This window comes from Pagrus major, chromosome 1 (genome assembly GCF_040436345.1).
Source record: "Pagrus major chromosome 1, Pma_NU_1.0".
Taxonomy (NCBI): Eukaryota; Metazoa; Chordata; class Actinopteri; order Spariformes; family Sparidae; genus Pagrus; species Pagrus major.
In genome coordinates this window covers 37840693-37862022 of record NC_133215.1, presented here as the reverse complement: position 1 = coordinate 37862022, position 21330 = coordinate 37840693, and the positions used below count along the sequence as shown (strand labels likewise).

General features: G+C 40.4%; 1 protein-coding gene across 2 annotated transcripts in view; it reads right to left on the bottom strand.

The window, feature by feature from the left end:
- Nucleotides 1–20581, bottom strand: part of LOC140998533 (glycine receptor subunit beta-like) — a 114010-nt gene extending 93429 nt beyond the window's left edge. For both annotated transcript variants that reach the window (XM_073468859.1, XM_073468852.1), the window contains exons 1-2: nucleotides 20457–20581; nucleotides 16581–16687 (exon numbers count right to left, since the gene is read on the bottom strand). In XM_073468859.1, coding sequence (XP_073324960.1) covers nucleotides 16581–16687; nucleotides 20457–20581 — 232 coding nt within the window. The remainder of the gene's footprint in view (nucleotides 1–16580; nucleotides 16688–20456) is intronic.
- Between the last annotated feature and the right edge of the window lie 749 nt (nucleotides 20582–21330).

The following is a 21330-nucleotide window of genomic DNA, read 5'->3' as shown; positions in this document are numbered from 1 at the left end:
CACCTTATGAATGTTGATGCATGGAAATGAGCCTGCTGATTGACAGTTCTTTACAGTGAATCATGGCCACAACCAAGTGAAAAACAAAGAAATTTCTGACATAGACAACGAGATGTTTGTGGATGAGGCAGAGATTAAAAAGCACATGTTAGGGTCATGTTATTTTATTCTCGTAGTCCTCTAGCAGGGTGAGGACAGCGAAAGTCTGTGCGTCCATAATGCATCATTACACACTAGTGGCACTGCAGTATTTATGTTTACAGCAATTAGAATGACTGTTTCACACCCACCAAAATGATCACAACAATCAGTGGTATCCCCCACAGGGATCTTTTGAAATGGAAGTTTGTTACGTGAACACTTTTTATTTAAGTTTTGTTAGAGTGATCTCGGCCTGCATTATGATTAGGATTCACGATGTCACTGACTTTATTTCGAGGGTTTCGATAATTTCTACAATGTGATAATGGTGAAGATGTACCGGGTGAGATGCCTGGAGAAGGCAGAATTTCTTTGCGTGTGTGGCACCTACATATAACCAAACAATAACCCTAGGTCCAAATTATACAAAATTATTTGGCTTCTCCACAAGCATATAATGCAGAATCGAGGGTAGTAAGAACACAGTAAGAATCACTTGTACAGGCAAGCAGTGCACAGAGGTAAACACCAAAAACGAACTACTACAGTAGCTCAAAAGTGGGTAAAATTGAACCAAAAGCCCCAGGGAATGAAGAAACATGCAACGAAAGGACTACTAAAGGGTTGAGTTGGCAAAAACAACAACATGGAAGTCCAACATGAGCTACCAATGGCTAGAATATTCAACTAGACAAGTAGGGAATTACTCTAGGATTGCATGTTATAGAAGTAAAGACCCCCTCCAAGGAGAATGCCCTCAAGTCACCTGTAGACCCCCAATCAACAGGTGGCCCCCTCACCTAGAAGGAGCCATTCAATCCTTCTGATCTTAACATTCTCATACAGGCACTCCTCGTTCACAGTGCTGACAAGTAGCTCACTACAGCAACACCAAATCTTCCACAAGTCCTGGTAGCGATCTCATCTAAAAGGTACTGTGGTTTGGTGTCCGTTTTGCCTTCACTTGGTGTGCACCCTAAGGGTCAAGACACAAAGGAGCAGACAAGCTGCAGCCTACAAAAACGGCAAAAGCAGCGTTTGCTGGAATTGGAAGCTGCCAGTTGAGAGTTATATCCCCTGTTAGCCAAAGCTAATAGTATTCTTTAAGTGTACGTGCGTGATGAAGGATGACTCTGGAGAGGATTATCTCACTTTACGGACTTTTACTGAAGAGTTGCCGAACACACAGGTAGGTACAGATACCATGAAACGCTCTAGCTCCGATGCAGACAGACTTTTAGTCCACACCGAAGCAAGCGATCTTCAACAACACTGTACTCAAACCGGAACTCCCTGACCACAACACAGGAAATCTGTCACTAACACGCAGTTCCGGCAGAGGTCAAATGCCATAACTACATCACAAACAATAAACAATATCTGTTCAATAGAATAATAATAACATTAACAGCATTACAATACCAACCACAAATTGGAAGCCATCAATCTGGATTTGGTGGAGGCTAATCTCGAATTTGAGGCTACCCACAACATCTTTGCAGAACATTTGACAAAGCTCATGCAAATTCTGGAGGGCTACCAGTGACTGAGAGGTATTGGACTGCGACTCTTGCGACCCCCTCACCGGTGGCTTTAAGTGACACATACAGGATCTTATATATCATGCATCACTGCACAGCCACCCATTCGCCCTGAACATCACTGTCACTAAGAATCACCTATTAAGGGACTCTATAATTGGACTCTTTTATTTCATTAAGTAACCACCACTACTGATGTTAATCTATCTAATGTGACTCAGCAACAAATGTCCATAGATGACGTAATGTTTTAAAGTTTTGTTCACCTTAAATTTAGTCTTCCCCATTTTGAAAGTAGCGGTTGCAACCTAATGAAATGCATCAGTACCATCAGTACCTTGAGTAGAAGCCCTGACTTGAACCAAAGCGAACATCTCTGGAGAGACCTGAAAATGGCTGTCCACCAATGGCCCCCATCCAACCTGACAGAGCAAAAGATCTGCAAAGATGTTTCAACTAAGTACTGAGTAATGGGTCTGAATACTTATCCATCCATCCATCCATCCATCCATCCATCATCTGTAACCACTAATCCTTTTCAGGGTCACATGGGGCCGATCCAGGCTGACATTGGGCGAGCGACAAGGTACACCCTGGATAAGTCGCCAGTTTATCACAGGGCTGACTGAAAACTTATATTAATGAGATATTTCAGTTTTTCCTTTTCAATAAATTTGCAAAAAATTCTAAAATTATATTTCCGCTTTGTCATTCTTGTGTATTGAGTGTAGATTGATGAGGGGAACAATTTAAAACATTTATTTGAATGATTTTAGCATAAGGCTGTAACATAACAAAATGTGAGAAAAGTGAATAGTGTAAATGAACTGACAAAGATGGTTTCTTCTTACATATCCTTCTGTGTGGAAGAAAAAAAAATTACAGTATACCCTTATAACAAACCATGGGTTACTAAAGAATAAAAAAATGTCATTCATGAGAAAAGAAAATCATTTTTCAGTCAGGAAGATAAGGAAATTGACAGAGAAGTAAGGAATGAGATAAGGGAAGCTACAAGAGCTTATAAGAATAAGGTGTAACATAAGTACAGTAGTGGTGATCTAAGGGCTGTCTGGAACAGTATCAAATCAATGTCCTCAGTCACTCATATAGCACATGCATATATACTATAGAAAGTGTTGCTGGGGAGAAGGAGGTCTGGAGCTCCCTACTGAGCCTGCTGCCACCGCAACCCGACCCTGGACAAAGCGGAAGATGATGAAGATGATGAAGATGATGATGAAGATCTCCCTTTTGCTTTTAACAATTTTTATTCTCATTTTGAAAAACATGACTCTCTTCTAATTGTGACATTGTCATCAGCCAGCAACGTGTTAGAGATCTTCTGAAACATGTGAACATCAGAAAGGCTCCTGGTCCAGATGAAATTTGTGGGCGCACATTATGATACTGTACTGACCAACCTATTGGTGTCCTCCATCACGTTTCAAATGTCACTTGATTGTAATCAATCCTTGCTATATGGAAGTCTTCCGCTGTAATTCCTTTTCCTAAGAACACCATTCCTAAGCAACTTAATGACTTCAGACCTTGCTTGCAAGGTTATTACGTAATTATTTTAATCTGCCCCACCAGCTAGTTTTATGGATATTAGACTTTTTAAGTAACAGAGAGCAGAGGGTTTGTGTTAATGGCTGTCTCTCAGATTCTACTGTTTTGTCTACTGGCTCACCACAAGGGTGTGTTCTCTTACCTTTACTCTTCATCATGTACAATGATGAATGCAGGAGCACCCAAGACAGCAGCTACCTGGTCAAATTCTCTGATGATACGGCATTGCTGTCCCTTCTCCATGGATAAGTATCAGACCACGGGAATGCTCTTGTTGATTTTATTTCTAGGTGTGATGATAATTTCCTGGAATTAAATGTATCTAAAACCAAGAATTGATAATTGATTTTTGACGCAACAGAGACACAGCCAAAGAAAGCATTATTTACAATGAAACTATAGAAAGGGTCACCTCATACAAATATCTAGTTATCTTGTTTGATGTAATATCAAACATCAAAAACCAGCTCATGTCTCTGCTGTCTCTACTGTAGATGAGCATTCAGATAATGAAATGATGCAGAGGGAGGTCTGTTACATCCCACAACTGTCATAATGCAGCTTTTTGTAAATTCAACTTTCATTACAAGCAATTCATATGAATATAACTATCAGGGGCGGATTTACTCAGCCATGTCTCAGATAAAATCAAATTTCAGCATCTGTTGGCTTTGCCGATATTCTAATAAATATCATATTTTTCCATCTTTCTGGTTAAAGACTTGAGTTCTCAGATGGCATGAAACAGTTATTTAGTTATCACCCAACTTTTCCCGGTGACTTAATGTTTGCTGGGCAGAAATCAGTCCAGTCGAACCTTGGATGTCAATTAAACATGTCTCCAAAAGAATTAAAAGTTCTGATTAAAGATAGTCAATGACAAACACTGAACAGAAAGCAAGCCCCCAGGAGGAGTGCCAGGCTATGAAGTCAGTTTCGTAGTGGCCCACCCGTGTAATTATGTCATCACGTGATGCACTGCAGCCCAAAAATACTTTTTCCCATTAGCTAACATTGTGAAAGACAGTGGATACATTTTTTTGAGTGTCACAAACCCCGCGAAACGACTCATGTCACTGTCATAATTTGATCCATTTGGTCCAATAACATTTGGAAAGATTAAATTATTCTATCCTCATCCAAGTTAGCCGGGCACTAAACTGAAAGTTAGCTGGCTCGGTCGGCAGAGGTCTCTAGTGAGCATGCTCTATGGGCCACACAATGCAGAAGCTATGTGTTTTTGGTCAAACAGACAGTCCTGCATATCTTGACCAAATACACTCCCATTATCACAAAACTTTTGCTAATTGTGTTCCATGGCCCCATGATGGTTTGTGCAAAATTCCGTGCAAATCGGCCAATAGGTGGCGCTTTTATTGCTAAATCACGAAAGAACTGCTTGACAGTCTTCACTTTTGAGAACAAGCACTAAGACACATGAAACATAGTGCATATCTCAATAGTCCAGATTCCCATCTTGACCAAACCTTGACCTGCACTGTCCGATAGCAGCACGCCCTGACACACGTGGACTGCGAGGGCCCGTTCATTGCTGCTTGCAGCTTTAATTATTAATATTATTTACATGAGGTGCAATAGTGCATCAGACTAATACAAATCAGCGACACAGGACAGCATACAACAGGATAACAGAGGTAGTCAGATCAGTCCCTGAGTGTTGAGGAGTCGTATGGCCTGGGGGAAGAAGCTGTTTTGTAGTCTGGTAGTGACAGACTGTATGCTATGGTACCTTCTGCCAGATGGAAGGGGGGAGAAAAAAAAAAGTCTATGTGAGGGGTGGGTGGGGTCTTCCACAATGCTGGTTGCCTTACGGATGCAGCGTGTGGGGAGAGTGACTCCGATGATCTTTTCAGCCGTCCTCACCACTCGCTGCTGGTTCTTGCGGTCTAGTTGGGTGCACTTTCCGAACCAGGCGGTGATGCAGCTACCCAGTAGGCTCTCTATAGTCCCTTTGTAGAAAGTGGTGAGAATGGGGGGGTGGGAGGTGGGCTCTCCTCAGCCTTCTCAGGAAGTGGAGACACTGCTGGGCTTTCTTCACGGTGGAGCCGGTGTTTAGGGACCAGGTTATGTTCTCCGACAGGTGAACACAGAGGAATTTGGTGTTCTTCATGATCTCCACCGGGGAGCCGTGGATGTCCAGTGGCTCGTGGTCTCTCTGTGTTCTCCAGAAGTCAACAACCATCTCTTTGGTTTTGTCTATATTCGGGGACAGGTTGTTGACTTTGCACCAGGTTATCAGTTGTTCCACCTCCTCTCTGTATGATGACTCGTCGTTCTTGTTGATGAGACCCACCACGGTCGTATCGTCGGCAAACTTGATGATGTGGTTCGAGTCATGTAGTGCTGTGCAGTTGTGGGTCAGGAGTGTGAACAGCAGTGGACTGAGCACACAGCCTTGAGGTGCTCCTGTGCTCAATGTGGTGGTGCTGGAGGTGTTATTCCCGATCCGGACTGTCTGGGGTTCCCCGTCAGAAAGTCCAGGATCCAGTTGCAGAGGGATGAGTTCAGGCCCAGGATCAGCCTCTCAAAGCACTTCATGATGGTAGGGGTGAGTGCGATGGGGCAGTGGTCATTTAGGCAGGACACTGGTGACTTTTTGGGCACAGGGACAATGGTGGTGGTTTTAAAGCACTGCTCAGGGAGATGTTAAAAAAATGTCCGTGAGAACATCTGCCAGTTGGTCTGCACACCCTTTGAGCACACTCCCTGGAATGTTGTCTGGGCCAGCAGCCTTATGCGGGTTGACTGTGCGCAGTGTTCTTCCTCGCTGGAGTTGTTGTCCTGTAGTTTGTGATGGCTAGGATGCCCTGCCACAGCTGCCGTGTGTCTCCGCTGTCTCTGAATACTATGTAGTAAGATGGTGGATTTTGACCACTTTATTGAGTGGCTGCGTAAAGGACAATTTTGTACTCTGTGGTGGATGTTTGAATACCTTTAATGTGATTACTTTGGCATATGACATTAGTTTTGTGAAATCAACCCACTGGTGGTAATGTTGGCCATTGGTGATGTGTAGAGTACCCTTATCCAATTAACAAAATTACTCTTTTCTAATGTTGCAAAAAGGATGTGTTAGATGATGAGCTGCAGGCAACAGGATGTTGAGGTAACAACTAATTTTCGCTCATTTACTTTAACTCTGTTGCTGGCCAGTCATAGCGTCTGTCATTGGACTATTGATTTATTTAAAAGTGAGATGACGGTGGGGTCGGTGGCCAAGTAATCTAATCGGTGTAAGCTCGACCACAGTGTAACGCTAGGATAATCGACTACCATGGCAAGCCTAGTGTAAGGTTTAAATGAGTTTTTTATTAGGAAAAAAAATTTGCATTGTTAAAAACTAGCATGCAAACAGATGTATAGGCCTACTTCTGTTCGCATTTCTTTTTTGAATATGAAGATAATATGAGCAGAACTGTTGCCAGGTGTCTGGCAAAAAGTCAATAAGTTATTCAAGATGTAATTGCAGCCGTTTTCGAATTTATTTGAAATATGTGCTTTTCTTTTGAAATGAGACAAACCGGAAGCGGTGTCTGTTAGCTCCGTAAGCATCACTCAGAGACTGAAGAGCACCTGTAGCGGTGATGTTACCTTGTTAGTTTGTTTTCTTTTTTATCACTCCATGCTTCTTGGTGTTTGCTACAGCTGTGTGAATGTGGTTTCATGATAAGTTTATGTTGAAGAATCGTATTTTTTGACTGTGAAGATTGCCTCTGGGGGATGACTGTGCCGTTGGTTGAGAAGCAGGCTAAAGTGGTCAGTATTATCCTATGTATTCTTTATCGGTATTAGCTACAGTGCTAAGCAATGCTATTTCTGTAATGGCGGCATACAAGAGTAGGGGGAACATTGCACCAACTGTTAGAAACTATTCATATAAAAATGTATACAAACTTCTGTAAACATTTTTGTATTATTATGTTAATAATGGATATAAAAAACAAACTTTTCTCCAATGAGATGACAATACCGGCAGTGGCCCCAAACTAATTTGAGTTTGAGACCCCTAAATTTAGGGTATTCATTTGGTCTTCTGTAAAATGGGGTAGTTTAAAGTATTTAAGAATTCATGGATGTAGTCAATGTTTGAGCTTTCATTTATATTTTCTTAATTTGCAATGTAATTTTTCTGGGGTTGGGAGCATATCTGTTTTCATTTTATATTATGGTTATGGAATGATCCTGCCCCTGTGTTGCTGAGGTGTTCAGAGTTTTTATTCTTTTATTTCCATGAAGGAAATCCACTTCAACATACAGTATACAACATTCAGCCTCACAGGAAACAAATATTTGCTATGATATAAGATATAGTGGATGAAATACATCCTGAGCAAAGGGTGATGTCACACTCTGCGTGTTGTTCTTAAGCTTCTCTGTATTTCGTTTTGGACAGCTGGTCTGGCCATGCCTGCATGTTAGTGCATGTGAGCTCCCTCCCTTCAGATCTGCCCCATTTACTGTACAGACACATTGAGCAGGGTTGTGTGCTCTAACTTCCGCCAGAGCACAAAAGAGTCAAGACTGCATTTGCATGAAAATACATGTAAGTTTACCTAAACTTCAACATTTCAAAAGTAGCCCAATTCCACGGGAAAACTGCAGACTTCTGCAGGAAAACTGCAGACTTGGGCTACTAATTATTTTCATGCCAAAGTGGTTTTGACTGGTGTTTGTCAGCAAAAGTGGCAGAAGTCAGAACACAAACACATTCGACATGCCTATCCTCTCCGCCTGCCAGCGCCCACCTCTTGTTCCCAACTCTGCTAGTTACTGAAGCAAATAATAGCCAAGGTGTACATCCTCTTGCTTGCCTAATGTATTATGTATATGTATTTACATTGTCACTTGACATGGTCAACAAAAGGGTAACTTTATCCCATAATCTCCTATGTTGAGTGGATGCTTCCTCTGTGTTTTGCAACACCTGCTGCTGCTAAGAACGGTGAAGATAATGAGGGTGGGGTGTGTGGGGGGCAAAGGGAAAGGGGAGGTGTGACCCTCACATTTAACACGTCTGTTCTATAGCACAGACGTGTTAATCCTTGATTTTTTTTTTTGAGTTTCAATGAGACTGGTGCATGATCGCTCAAAGTACTAGCATGAATTTGTTAGATTAGATTAGACTAGATTAGATTCAACTTTATTGCCATTGTGCACAGTACAAGTACAGAGACAACGAAATGCAGTTAGTGTCTAACCAGAAGTGCAAAAAGCAGTAAAGTGCAGCGTATGTACAATATAAATAGTGCAAGACAGATATTACAGTATGTACAGTATATAAATAGAGTGTAAGTAGGTCTAGGTACAGTATGTACAGTATATAAGTATTACTGGCAGTACTAAATGAAGGTACAGTTTGTACAGTAAATAAGTGTTATTGGCAGTACTAAAGGTGGGGTATAGATTAAGTGAAAAATAGTCAAATGTAGTGCAGTGTAGTGGTAGTGTAGCTTCCCCTGAACCTACTGGTCCGGGTGCGAAGAGACCTGTAGTGCCTCCCGGAGAGGAGGAGGCTGAACAGTCTGTGGTTGGGGTGAGAGCAGTCCTTGGTGATGCTGCGCGCCCTTCGCAGGAATCGCTTGCTCTGGAGAGCCTCGATGGAGGGGAGTGAGGAACCGGTGATGCGTTGGGCAGTTTTCACCAGAGTCTGAGGAGACAGATGGACCTTCTTTAGTCTCCTCAGGGTGTTAGTTGATCAGGGTGGAAGTGTTGAGGGTCCATGAGAGGTCCTCGGAGTTGTGGACACCCAGAAACTTGAAGCTGGTGACACGCTCAACCTCCGTCCCATTGATATGAATGGGGGTGTGTGTGCCACCATTTGATTTTCTGTAGTCCACAGTGAGCCAAGAGCCAAGTTGTTGCTGGCGCACCACGCTGTTAGGTGCTGGACCTCCTCCCTGTAGGCTGACTCATCGTTATTGCTGATGAGACCAATCACCGTTGTGTCGTCTGCAAACTTAACGATGGTGTTTGAAGTAGGTGAAGAAGAAGTAAAGGAGGGGGCTCAGCACACATCCTTGTGGAACGCCAGTGCTCAGGGTGAGGGTTGAGGAGGTGCGGTTATCTAACCTAACATACTGTGGTCTGTTGTTTAGGAAGTCCAGAATCCAGTTGCAGAGGGATGTATTGATGCCCAGGTCACTGAGTTTGGTGATCAGTTTGGAGGGGATGATGGTGTTGAATGCTGAACTGAAGTCGATGAACAGCATTCTCACATAGGTGTTACAGTTGTCAAGGTGGGAGAGGGTGGAGTGAAGCGCTGTGGAGATGGCATCTTCCGTACTCCTGTTCTGGCGGTAGGCGAATTGGAAGGGGTCCAGTGTGGGTGGTAAACTGGTTTTGAGGTGAGCCAGGACCAGCCTCTCGAAGCACTTTGTGATGATGGGGGTGAGTGCAACTGGGCGGAAGTCATTAAGGCTCACTGCAGTGGAGTGTTTTGGCACCAGCACAATGGAGGTGGTTTTGAAGCACGCGGGGACAGCTGCTTGGGCTAGTGACAGGTTGAATATGTCAGTCCAGACTTAACTTATCAGAATTGCAACTCCTCTTTGTCTTGAGTTATAATTTGCTAGGAAGATGTGGGGAACATGTGATAACTGTAAGAGTCTGCTTTTTGAATCAATGAACTTGCAATTCTATAAGATGGTTGATAAATACTTTTTTTTTTTTTTTTTGCCTGATTTCCAGTGACAAATTTAGACATTCAAGACATAACTATATAGCACAAATGTGTGCATGTATACAGTGCCTGGCCAAAAAGAAAAGTCATCACCTGGATTTAACTAAGTGAATAGGTAAGAGCCTTCCATTGGATAATTTCTGCCGTGATTAATATGTTTCAGCTGGCAACAACTTATTTAACCCTAACTGATGCAGTGAGTAGCTTCTCATTTCTTAAACAACCATATCAGAAGGCATATCCTGTGGCCATGGAAAGGATTTGACTCTTTTTCATACGGGTCAAATTATTGGCCCACATCAAGCAAAGAAAAGAAAGAAGATCACTGAAACTACTAAAATTGGGTGAAGAATTGTCCAACGCATTACACCTGGAAAGATTGTGGTGAACCGTCGTCTTCGAAGAAGAAATGTGCTCGGAAAAAATTCTTGCCTGATCGTGTTTGGAGATCACTCGAATGTTTGGTAACATCAAATCGTAAAAAATCAACAGTAGAACTCATGGCTATGTTTAATAGTGAAAGTAAGAGCATTTCTACACGCACAATGTGAAGAGAACTCAAGGGAGTGGGACTAAACAGCTGTGTAGCCTTAAGAAAACCACTTATCAGAGAGGCTTATCGAAAAAAAGGCTTCAATTTGCTAGGGAGCATAAAGATTGGACACATGTGGTCTGATGAGTCCAGATTTACCCTGTTACAGAGTGATGGGCGCATCAGGGTAAGAAGAGAGGCGGATGAAATGATGCACACATCATGCTTAGTGCCTTCCATACAAGCCTGTTGTGGCAGTGTTATGATCTAGGGTTGATTCAGTTGGTCAGGTCTAGGTTCAGCAACATTATGTGCCCAAAAAATGAGGTCAGCTGACTACCTGAATATACTGAATGACCAGGTTTTTCCATCAATGGATTTTTTTTCTCCTGATGGCATGGGCATATTCCAAGATGACAATGCCACGATTTCTCAGGCTCAAATTGTGAAAGAGTGGTTCAGTGAGTATGAGACAACATTTCTACACATGGATCGGCCACCACAGAGTCCAGACCTTAACCCCAATGAGAATCTTTGGGATGTGCTGGAGAAGCCTTTACCTAAGCCTGTGTGTGTGTGTGTGTGTGTGTGTGTGTGTGTGTGTGTGTGTGTGCTTGTGTTCATGTTGCACACATGTGAAACATGTAACATAAAACAGAAAGAAGTAACATGTTACATACAACAACAAAAATGAAAAGAGAATGTTGTGTATTTTGGGTTACTATGAGATCCATAGTAGGGATTACGCCATGCATTATGGGTAGCCTTTGACCCCGGGTTGTTGTTATCAGCCATGTGCTATGAAGTCGTGTTGCTGTGCTAATAAACAGTTAACATTACGTCGAAGTCTGGGTTATCATTGTTATATTAAGTAACATGAAACAGTGAAAAATATAACAGAGAATGTAGAAATGTGGAACGTATAGTTATGAATGAGAGTGTTCCTACATGGAGACTGTGGTGTGTGTTTTTATGATTATCTATTTTTGCATAGTTGCTTCAATATAACTAAGGTTTCTGTACATTGTCACGGTAAAGCTGTCCATCTACATACAGTATGTCAATAGCGATGACTGTCTTTTTCCCCTTCTCAGTGAACTGCCTTCGTATAAGAAAAAGAACTTCGCATTTTTCCTTAATTTAGCTATTTCCCTTGGTCTTTGACCAGCTCTTTGTGTTTATAACATTCTAATTTTGCTTTTATAGGTCTGGGGCGTTGGTTTGTTTTTGCTGCACCAAGACGGTGGACACAGTGGAAGAAGATTTGTCTGACTGTGTCTGATAGGATCTTAAGTGGCCAGAAAAGTTTTCAGGTTGGTTTTTGGGATCGGAGGAGATATGGTCCCTGGGCTTTGGTGCCAAATATATGTTTCAGTTCAATGAATGCGTAACGGGCGAGCCTAGAAACCCAGGGTTTGTCATCATATAAGTTAGAGGGTTGTTGTCAGTCCATACTGTAAAAGAATGACCTTTTTATCCAATGGCTGAATTTCTCTCAAACACTACATTTCAAAGCTACAAACTCAAGCCTGTGGACTGGGCATTTCTTCTTAGAGCTCCTTAGAATCTTACGAGGGAAACCAATGGCGTGTGCCTTTTTCTTCACCGTCTGGGATTTGTGACAGCAGAGCCCCAACCCCACCTAATGAGGCATCAATGGAAAGGTCATTTATTTATTTTAAAGATCCTTTTATTCCTAAATTTGTGCTAAAATAAATACAATGATGCTGCAGAATTTTTCAAAAAGATCATTGGATTGCCTTTTTTAAATACATAGACTTACAGACTCTAAAGGACATAGCATAACCCAGCACCGTAGTACTTGCTGGCTGCTAGTCTAACAAGTCGGGGTTTTGGAATGGAAACTTTGAAAAGTGTACCTGTTGTAGCAGACTTGCCTCAGCACTGTTCATAGTTAACAGCAAGATCATCTTGGTACACTCAAACAAAGATGATTTCTCCCAAACTTTGCAGCCACAAACCTATCAGTACAATGCAAATCCAGAAGGGAGAGTTGTCTCACTTCTAAAGTAGTGTAATTTAGTAGTACTTCTAACTGCTTTTAACATTTCAAACTGATTTACTATAGTGGCCAAAAGGACAATTGACACCTCCACAGGATGGAGATGAGGTTTGTTCTGCAGTTTAATAAATCAGACCTTATCTTGAATTAGTATTGAATTTTTGTTTAATGGCTATAAACACTAACATCAAATGGATTGTAATTAACTCTTCAATGTGAATGCAGCAGCCCTGACACAGAACACATGAAACTACTCTGTGTTTAAACAGTTATTTACATGATGTTAACGTTCTTGACGATAATTTAACTAAGAGGAATCTCTTTTGTTTATATACTCCTAGTTCACATATTACTTGTTCTTGATATTTTAATGGGTCATAGTGGATGACATATATGTAGTTTTAGCAAAACTCTGTGTTTTAATAGAATATTGAGAATTACCATCTCAACCAATGAAAGGACAGAAAAGGGGTTCTGATTGGTTTAAACACACATCGTATTCTCCAAACATAAAACTGCTGGAGATTGAGGTTTGCTCTTTCTTATTTTTCTTACTCTCTTAGTTTCTTAGTCTCTTATTCCTCTTGCCCTCTTTATCCTCTTATGCACTCTTAATACGCTTGTCACTCTTGTACCTTTTTGTTCCTTTTTGTTTTGCAAGCTAGTTTCTACTTTTCTTAATTTGATAATTAAGTTTCAACGACAACTGAGTTTTTTTAATAACGTTCCTACCAGTTTTATACAACCTTGTGGTTTTTCCCGAATGAAGCCAATAGAATATATATTTAGTAATACTTTGCCATCAACCAGCTGAGACCCAAACAGATTGCTTGTATGTACTACACCTACAATCACTGAGCTGCTTTCAGTGAGAAGTGTCAGACTTCCAATGCCGGACCACCATCGAGAAGAGATTTGGCAGAGCCTTTTGACCGAATCGTATTTCGTATCTGGGACCACAATGCCCAGAGTTTGCCATGAGGGGGTTCCGTCCATCACATCCAGTGCTTTGGTTCTGACCAAGTTCTCAACTCCAGACTGGCCGTCACATCTAAAAGTAGGCTTAACTACCCTCTCAACTGCTTATGACTTGGTTGATGTCAAAATAATAATAATAATAATAATAATAATAATAGTATTATTGACAGTAATTCAACCTCTGAATTTCACATTTTCCTTCAGTATTAGTTACTAGAATCTGTAGTGAACATATTATTTCCTCCACCATTCCCCATTTTCTCATTCAATTCACTATCATCATTTTGACTGCTTGTATATGGTAAATATTCATGTCTAATAATCATTTCATTTAAGTCATTTGTGTTAATATTTACTTAGTTAGTAAACATTTTCATTTAGACCCAGTCGTGGTTCTGTGTACTCCTTTTGAAGTGGAGAACGGAGATCAATTTAATCAAGAAGTCACACTTTTAGCTATTTGACTGATAACGTATTGATTCAAAATTATTGGTTTAATTTTGTTTTTTCTCTTCGAAGGTGGTGCCCCTAAAACAAGTGCAAAAATGTTGAGATTCCGCTACACTGTATTCCAGGACACATTTAATTAGGTAGGGCCGGTGAAGAGGAACGTCATGTGCAAGGGTGGGATATGGGCAGTATTCAAAAAACATCATGACTACCTCCTGACGAAAATCTTCCCTATGTCATCTTCAATAAAATGCTGTCTGTGGATGATTTTTTGATTAATTTTTTTTTTTTAGGCTTCATGGATAGCCTGCTTCTATGTCCTTAGCCTTGCCCGTTAACTTGAACATTATTTTGGTGTGCTGTTCTTTCCAGAGTGTCGCTAGTGTCCTGAAAAAACACTTACATTAAGGGCTGAAACACATATCTCGTGTGTGCAGTGCATGACAGCTGTTGCTAATGATGGCGTGATTTTCCTTTATCTTCATTGAAAGAGAGGGAGATTGGGAGTGAAAGAGAGAGACGGAGGGAGATAAAGAAAAAAGAAACACTCCCCCTCACCTGTTGTATATATTTTTTTCATGTCTGTGACATATCTTACAGATATAGACATTAAAGCTGTAGTGAAACACTGGTATGATGTCGATAAGACTGTCCACTGATTGTTTTCAAGTGTATTTTTTCAGAAAACCACACGTGACTTGCAAGAATCTGAACCTTTAGATGATGCCCCGCTGCAGCCTAGCATTAGATACGCATGAGTCATGCCGCTCACACCGGCTGTGGGGCACCAAAACGAAAAGCAAACCATTCCAACATGCACACGCGCTGCTCACGCAAGATCTGTGTTACACCCTTACATAAGGGCTGCCGGGGTAAATTTTGGGCCAATAATGCAGACATTTGTGTTCACACATTCAGCTCCTCTGGGTAAACTCTTGATTAATCGGAGTTACAGTGCATGTGTGAAGGGGGGGGGGGCTTAAGACACCTTTTGTTTATTCATTTTTTCAGTTAAGTATTAATTTTTAACCTCATATACTCCACTTCACAGCACTATTAACTTCACTGTACGTCACTTAACTATACACAATAAGAAAAACTGAAATGGCAAATTTACCTTCACAAAAGGACATTGAAAATGACTGAAAAGAAAAATGATGACATGATTTTTCTTCTTTATCCTGTAAAACTTTGACACTAGATACAACAAAGTAAATTAACATAAATGTGTGATGTGCAGCAACCTCTGGTGAGCCAGCTGGTGTTGATCCACAGCTCCAGGAACAACAATAAACCAGTCTGAAGCGGTGTGGATCAGAGTCACACCACAGTGGCTGGTCTGGCCTGATATTTTCTTCTGTTATGGTTTTTGCGTTTGTATGCGAATGCAATGAATAAGATGTAGGCATCTGCTATGCCCATCTGCATTATCAGCACAGCAACTTCACATGCTCATGTTTCTATATGCACACCTCTCTCAGCACCTTTCCTTCATGACTAAGACGTGACAATGATGAAAAACTACAGGTCAGCATTACACTCCCAGTGGGGTATGAATTCGGGTGGAGGACGGAACAAAACAGCGTCACACAAGACAGGTAACAGAGATGTGCCCAGCGGAATAAAGGGGTTACACAAATTACTAATATGAATAAAAGTCTAACCCTTTTGTCTGAAGACTGAGACAATGACTAAATCTAAAATAGCTGCCAATATTAAAGCAACAGCTTCAGAATCATTTTGATGGTGCATTCTTGTAACAGGGTGAATGGTGTCTCCTTCACAGCCACTCCACCCCCTGCCGCTTCTTTCAGCACAATGTAACTTCAGTGAGAGGGTAGGATTACAGAGTTACAAACATGTTTACTTCGAGATACACATTTTAAAGACATAACATTGTTGTGATGTAATGCGTTTTGTTTGCAATTGGCACCTACATTAAGTCTGACAAATTGTTACAGACCTGGAGTTTGTATTTACGACAGTGGTGTTGCACACAAAAACTGTGGGGGTTGCCAATCTGCATGCAAAGCCAATTTCTACATAATGTTGCTTTAACACTTCATAGCTGATTCTCTGCCACTGTGTGCTGTAACCTTTTACCTATGTCACACAGAGGAAAGCTGGGCTAGGCAAGGAACAGTCCTGGAGACTGACATTTTTGGAAACAGCGTTTTAAAACAAAAAAGAGCTCTGTCCAGATGAGTGTATAATGCTATTTTCATTAAACACTGTCAACAGGCATTTTTGTCTCTTTTCCATCATTGCATCTTTAATGTCTGTTTGTGTCTTTCTAAATAGAGACAATATGACATCTATTTTGTCAATGTACAAAAACTCCACAATATCATGAAACATGAGTTCACATTTTGCCACTGATGCTACATACACTGATAAGACCCAGTTAGGAAACAAACATGTGTCCTTGTTTCCAAAAATCTCAGTCTCTGCTCATCCAAACATAAACACTGAAAACTCTGAGTTTGTAAATATCTTCACTCTGGAAGGAGTTTTCCAAAAAGTCCGTTTTCATTCATTCCAGACTGGGAAACTGTGAGCACACAGAAACCTACTTATGAACTTTGTTGCTACTGTCATTCTTTGACAAAATGTTTGTGTCACTTACTGTATAGACTGCATTACCTTGAAAGTTAGGCCTTATTCTTGGGTCATAACTGACCATCAGTCGGTTCAAGATGTTGGAGGTAGAGTTAGCTGGAACCTGGGCCAAATCTTCTGGGGACAACTGACTGTTAAATAGGATAGCAATAGAAAAAGACAATATTAATGTCCAAATATAAAGCAAAAACATTGTTTTCTTCCAAAAATGCTGGATACATATAAGATTACTACAAACAAGGAGAACTAAAGGTATTAAATAGTCAAGTGCATTTAACAAAATGTTTTCAAAAACTACCTAACAACATAACAAAGCACCATTTTTTTCTAATCTTAAAAGCACTACAGGAACAAATTGCAAACAAACAGGAAGCCAGAATCAAAACATTATCTAAATACCACAGTGGCCTCCAAAGGGGCATTGCATGAAGATATCACCTAGATTATGGTTTACAATACAATTGCAAACTATACAATTTGCACTTGTTCCTGTTAAAAAGGATGATTCATGCTTTTGGTAAACACGTCTTTGGTCAGTCAGTGGCACATAATGGGTACTATCACTAATTTTATATATAGCCTGAGTTCAGCATTAAGTGAAATACTTTAAAATGAAGAAATATTTTAACCTATGTCAGTGTTGCTACTGCTGAAGACTGTGCACCAAAAGTACTCTGTTTTCAAATGAACACTTAAGAAAACTAATGAATCATGTCATACTGCGAAGGTAAGTGAACACATACATGACTCCAACCCCATAAATCTTAAATAAATATAAATATAGAGACCTTATTTTATTTTGTCAGATTAAGAACCAATACCAATACCATTTATCATGCTGTTGATCCAGTGTTTCAAACACCTAAACCTTACTTGGGAGGTCCACCCAGGTATATTAAAAGTGGCCCAAGTATAATTGGCAAACAATTTTGGCATTTTTTTGTTTTATCCATTAGTGAGAATGCCACCCACATCAATTGACTAGTAAACAATCTTCCCTTGCTCTTCTCCTCACCTCTCCTGTCAGTTGCACATGCTCTGCAGACCGACAGAGAGAGATGCTCTCTGGTATTACATTCCTCCTGCAATTCACTGATTGTGATGCAACCTCTCCTATTTAATGTAGGCCTACTTATGCTGTTATTTATTATGAACTTGTAGGATCACCTGGTTTTTGTGATCCTTCTGTGTACGTTTGGTTTCAATTGGCTACATAAATAACAACAAGGCACACGGCTCACCTGCTGTTATGACCAGAGGTGTCGAAAGTATTCACATTCATTACTCAGGTAGAAGTATAGATACAAGGGTTTAAAAATACTTCTGTAGAAGTTGAAGTATCAACTCAAGCTTTTTACTCAAGTAAAAGTGTAAAAGTACTGGTTTCAAAACTACTTAAAGTATAAAAGTAAAAGTAATGTAAGGGAAAAAAATGCCATTAAGGACAAAAGCTTAGGCCGCGCCACAGGGGCCTATAGTGCACTACCCCACCTCCCCAAAAAAACATTTTTCTAAAAGCCATAATGACTATAATGTTATGGGGTGATGGATCGCGTACAAACCAATAGGGTGTTGGACAGGGTTGGAATTTCATCATTTTAGGGGCACCAAGGCCACATGACAGGGCACAAAGGCCATTGAGTAAAATTCGATGGTTTTACCTTTCAGATTGATACCATAACAACCTAATTTATAATAAGATGTGGATTATGTATTAAAACATTTTTTAATACCAATATCAAGTTAATGTTACATTAGAAAACAGTTTTTTTAAAGTACATACAAAAAAGAGTGTAAAAGAGTGTAATTCACACAGAAAGTTGGCGCCGCGGCTCCAAAAGAGGCGTGACGGTACACGTCATGATGATGACGTGTGTTTTTTTCAACATGTTTTCCCCGGTGTCCTCCTGTTAATCTAAACATGTATCAACTGACTGTTTATAATCATATGGATGCTGTTATAATGTGCTGTGATTGGGATCCTGACCCACCAAACATCCTGGAAAATGACAAAGTTACGTTTTTCTCTTAATTACATAATCGCCATCAGTAAACGGGATGCTGTCTGACTCTATCACTTGCGGGGAGGGAGGCTGTTTATGGGGGAAAGTTCACTGAAGTCTTCACCGCAACAAACAGTTGGCAAGTTAAAGTTTTTTGCTGGGGACAGACGCTGTTTTTCTGGCAGAAATGTGACGAAGAGTCGGTCGGACAGACACTTCTCCACGAATAACTGCGGTATTTTTTTCCTCATATAAGTTGCCAAAGACACAACCAGTTACTACGTTACTGTTGTATGGTCATGTAACGTTGCTTTGTGGGACATTTATCTATATTTTGTTGAGTGAAGGATCTGTACAGTTATCAGACAGTGAACACCAGACCGACACGCCCCCGCTCCGCGCCGCGCCGCCGGCTTATCCGTTCACACTGGTTCGGCTCGCCAATACTGTGCCTCTCCGGAGGCGCATCAGAGGTGCAGCGAAATTTCACGAGTAACGAGGCTATTTTTAAAATGTAAGGAGTAGAAAGTACAGATAATTGCGTGAAAATGTAAGGAGTAGAAGTAAAAAGTTGGCTGAAAAATAATTACTCCAGTAAAGTATAGATACCCAAAATTTCTACTTAAGTAAGGTAACGAAGTATTTGTACTTCGTTACTTGACACCTCTGGTTATGACAACGGAATTGCAGGTGAAAAGATCTTGAATGCAAGGTGTGTTTTTTAGGCAGCTTATAAAACTTGCTGCTGATGGAGAGAGCAGATAACGTTGCTGATAGAGAGAAACGGGAGGAGAAAGGTGATAGAAACAGAAAGGCGAGGCAAGCCAGTGTTCATGCATTGAGGTAGAAAATTGTATGTAAGCATGTAAGGAAACTCTGAAAGTGATTCTGAAAACATAGTTGATTTTTGAGTCTCATTCTCAGGTCTCATCACATCTAAGTGAGGCTGTCTAATAGGGTTGGGCAGTATCCAGTTTTTGAGTCTTCAGTATACAGTATTAGCAATAGGGGCCAGTATTTCAAAAATTATCTCACGGGATTATATTGGTTCGATTGGATTTTTCAAACTTTAAGGCAGAGACTTGGATCAATTTGATGCCAAAATCCAGGAACATTTGGATTCCACCTCAGAATCAGCTTTACTTCTCACACATATTGTTACCTACACTAAATATAATGTTCCCCTTAAATGTGACAGTGTTTCAGCTCAAAGTGAGACCAAGAAACCTAGGTTCCCTCTGCACCTGGCCTAGCCTGGTCAGATGTGATTTCATTTTGTGAAAAGAAGAGACATATATGATGTGACCATAGCTGATGTAGTCATTTTTATTATTTTTTCTTTCTTGTCTCTTTTTTTTCCAGATGATTTGTAATTACTCAATTCATCTCAATTATTTTGTTTTATTCTAATGCTTTTCTTATGTTTATTATATGTTGAAAACAATAAAGACAATATTTTTTTTTTAAATCGCAATGTGATTTTTTCACCATATCGTGCAGCTGTAGTTAAAATGTATTAATTGAAATCAGATCAATCCAACTAAATTATGTACTGGAGCACCTAAATAAAAAATGGGGCGCACAAGTGCAACCAGTATAAAAAGTTAGTGTGGAGACCTGGGTCTATAGTAGGCCGCCCGTTTTGTAATCTGTCAAAATGACAGACAGCCTTCAGACTTTTCCATTGTTAAAAAAAAGAATGAAGAAAATTGTTGATAAGCATGACCTCTGCTCAGTATTAGTTCTGTTGTCATCATTGTGCATACTGTATGTAATGTCATGCACACATGTGGCATGGTGGTGTGACAGAATGATGACAAATTGTGAAGATAATGTTGATAATAACAGCAACATATTGAGAAAGGGTGCATTTGAAAAATATAGTATGCTTACTTACGAGGGACAGACGACTTGCTTGCCTTTCTTTCCCTTCTTTGTGGATTTTCCTTCTTTGGCTGTGGTCAGTTGCCAACAAGACAGCAGCAACAGCAGACAGATCATTGGCCTAAATCCTGCAGCCATGGTGCCTAAAAACAAAGTTAATACTGACCTTAACAAGTGCAATATATAATATGCAAAATTCCGCAATAACCTTAACAATAACAATGTTGCCATCATGGTGACTTTCTAGCTAGATTTGGAGACTTTTGAGCAGTGGCGTCTAGTGAATTTTTTTCCCCCCAGTTGCCAGGGAGAAATGCTAGCAATTAAGGTTTCTGTAAAACACAAATACTATCATATGTATGTATGTATCATAGGCTAAGCATCATATTGACATTTCTAGAAATGTGTCATATCATGTTAATATGACCTTTTCTTACCTGACTTTCTTATCAGGAGATGGAGGGGATGTGATGGATTTACAGGGGACAAGGCCAGCATTTCAACGTTTGTATGTGCGACACCACTGGATATTTCTAAGGAGACCTCGAGTCATCTCCAGCCAGGTAGTGGTGACAAAACCAGGTATTCTAAGCCAAAACAGGTGTTTTTTTTTTGTGAAAACTTAACCAGATCATAATCACAGCCTTGTCAAAAGACATAATTGAAAAAGATAACCAAAGGAAATGTCATGTTGCAACCTACAGAAATATAGAGGTTTTTTTTTGTAAACAACTGTTTTATTGAGATTATGATTTCACATGACAAGGTCGAACAGTGCAAACATTTTTAACATATCCATGGTCAAAGATTCCCAATCTGTGAATTTGTGAACCAAACAACCAAGACTTGACAGGCAAGCTCATCTCCCATGTTATTGCTGTACATCA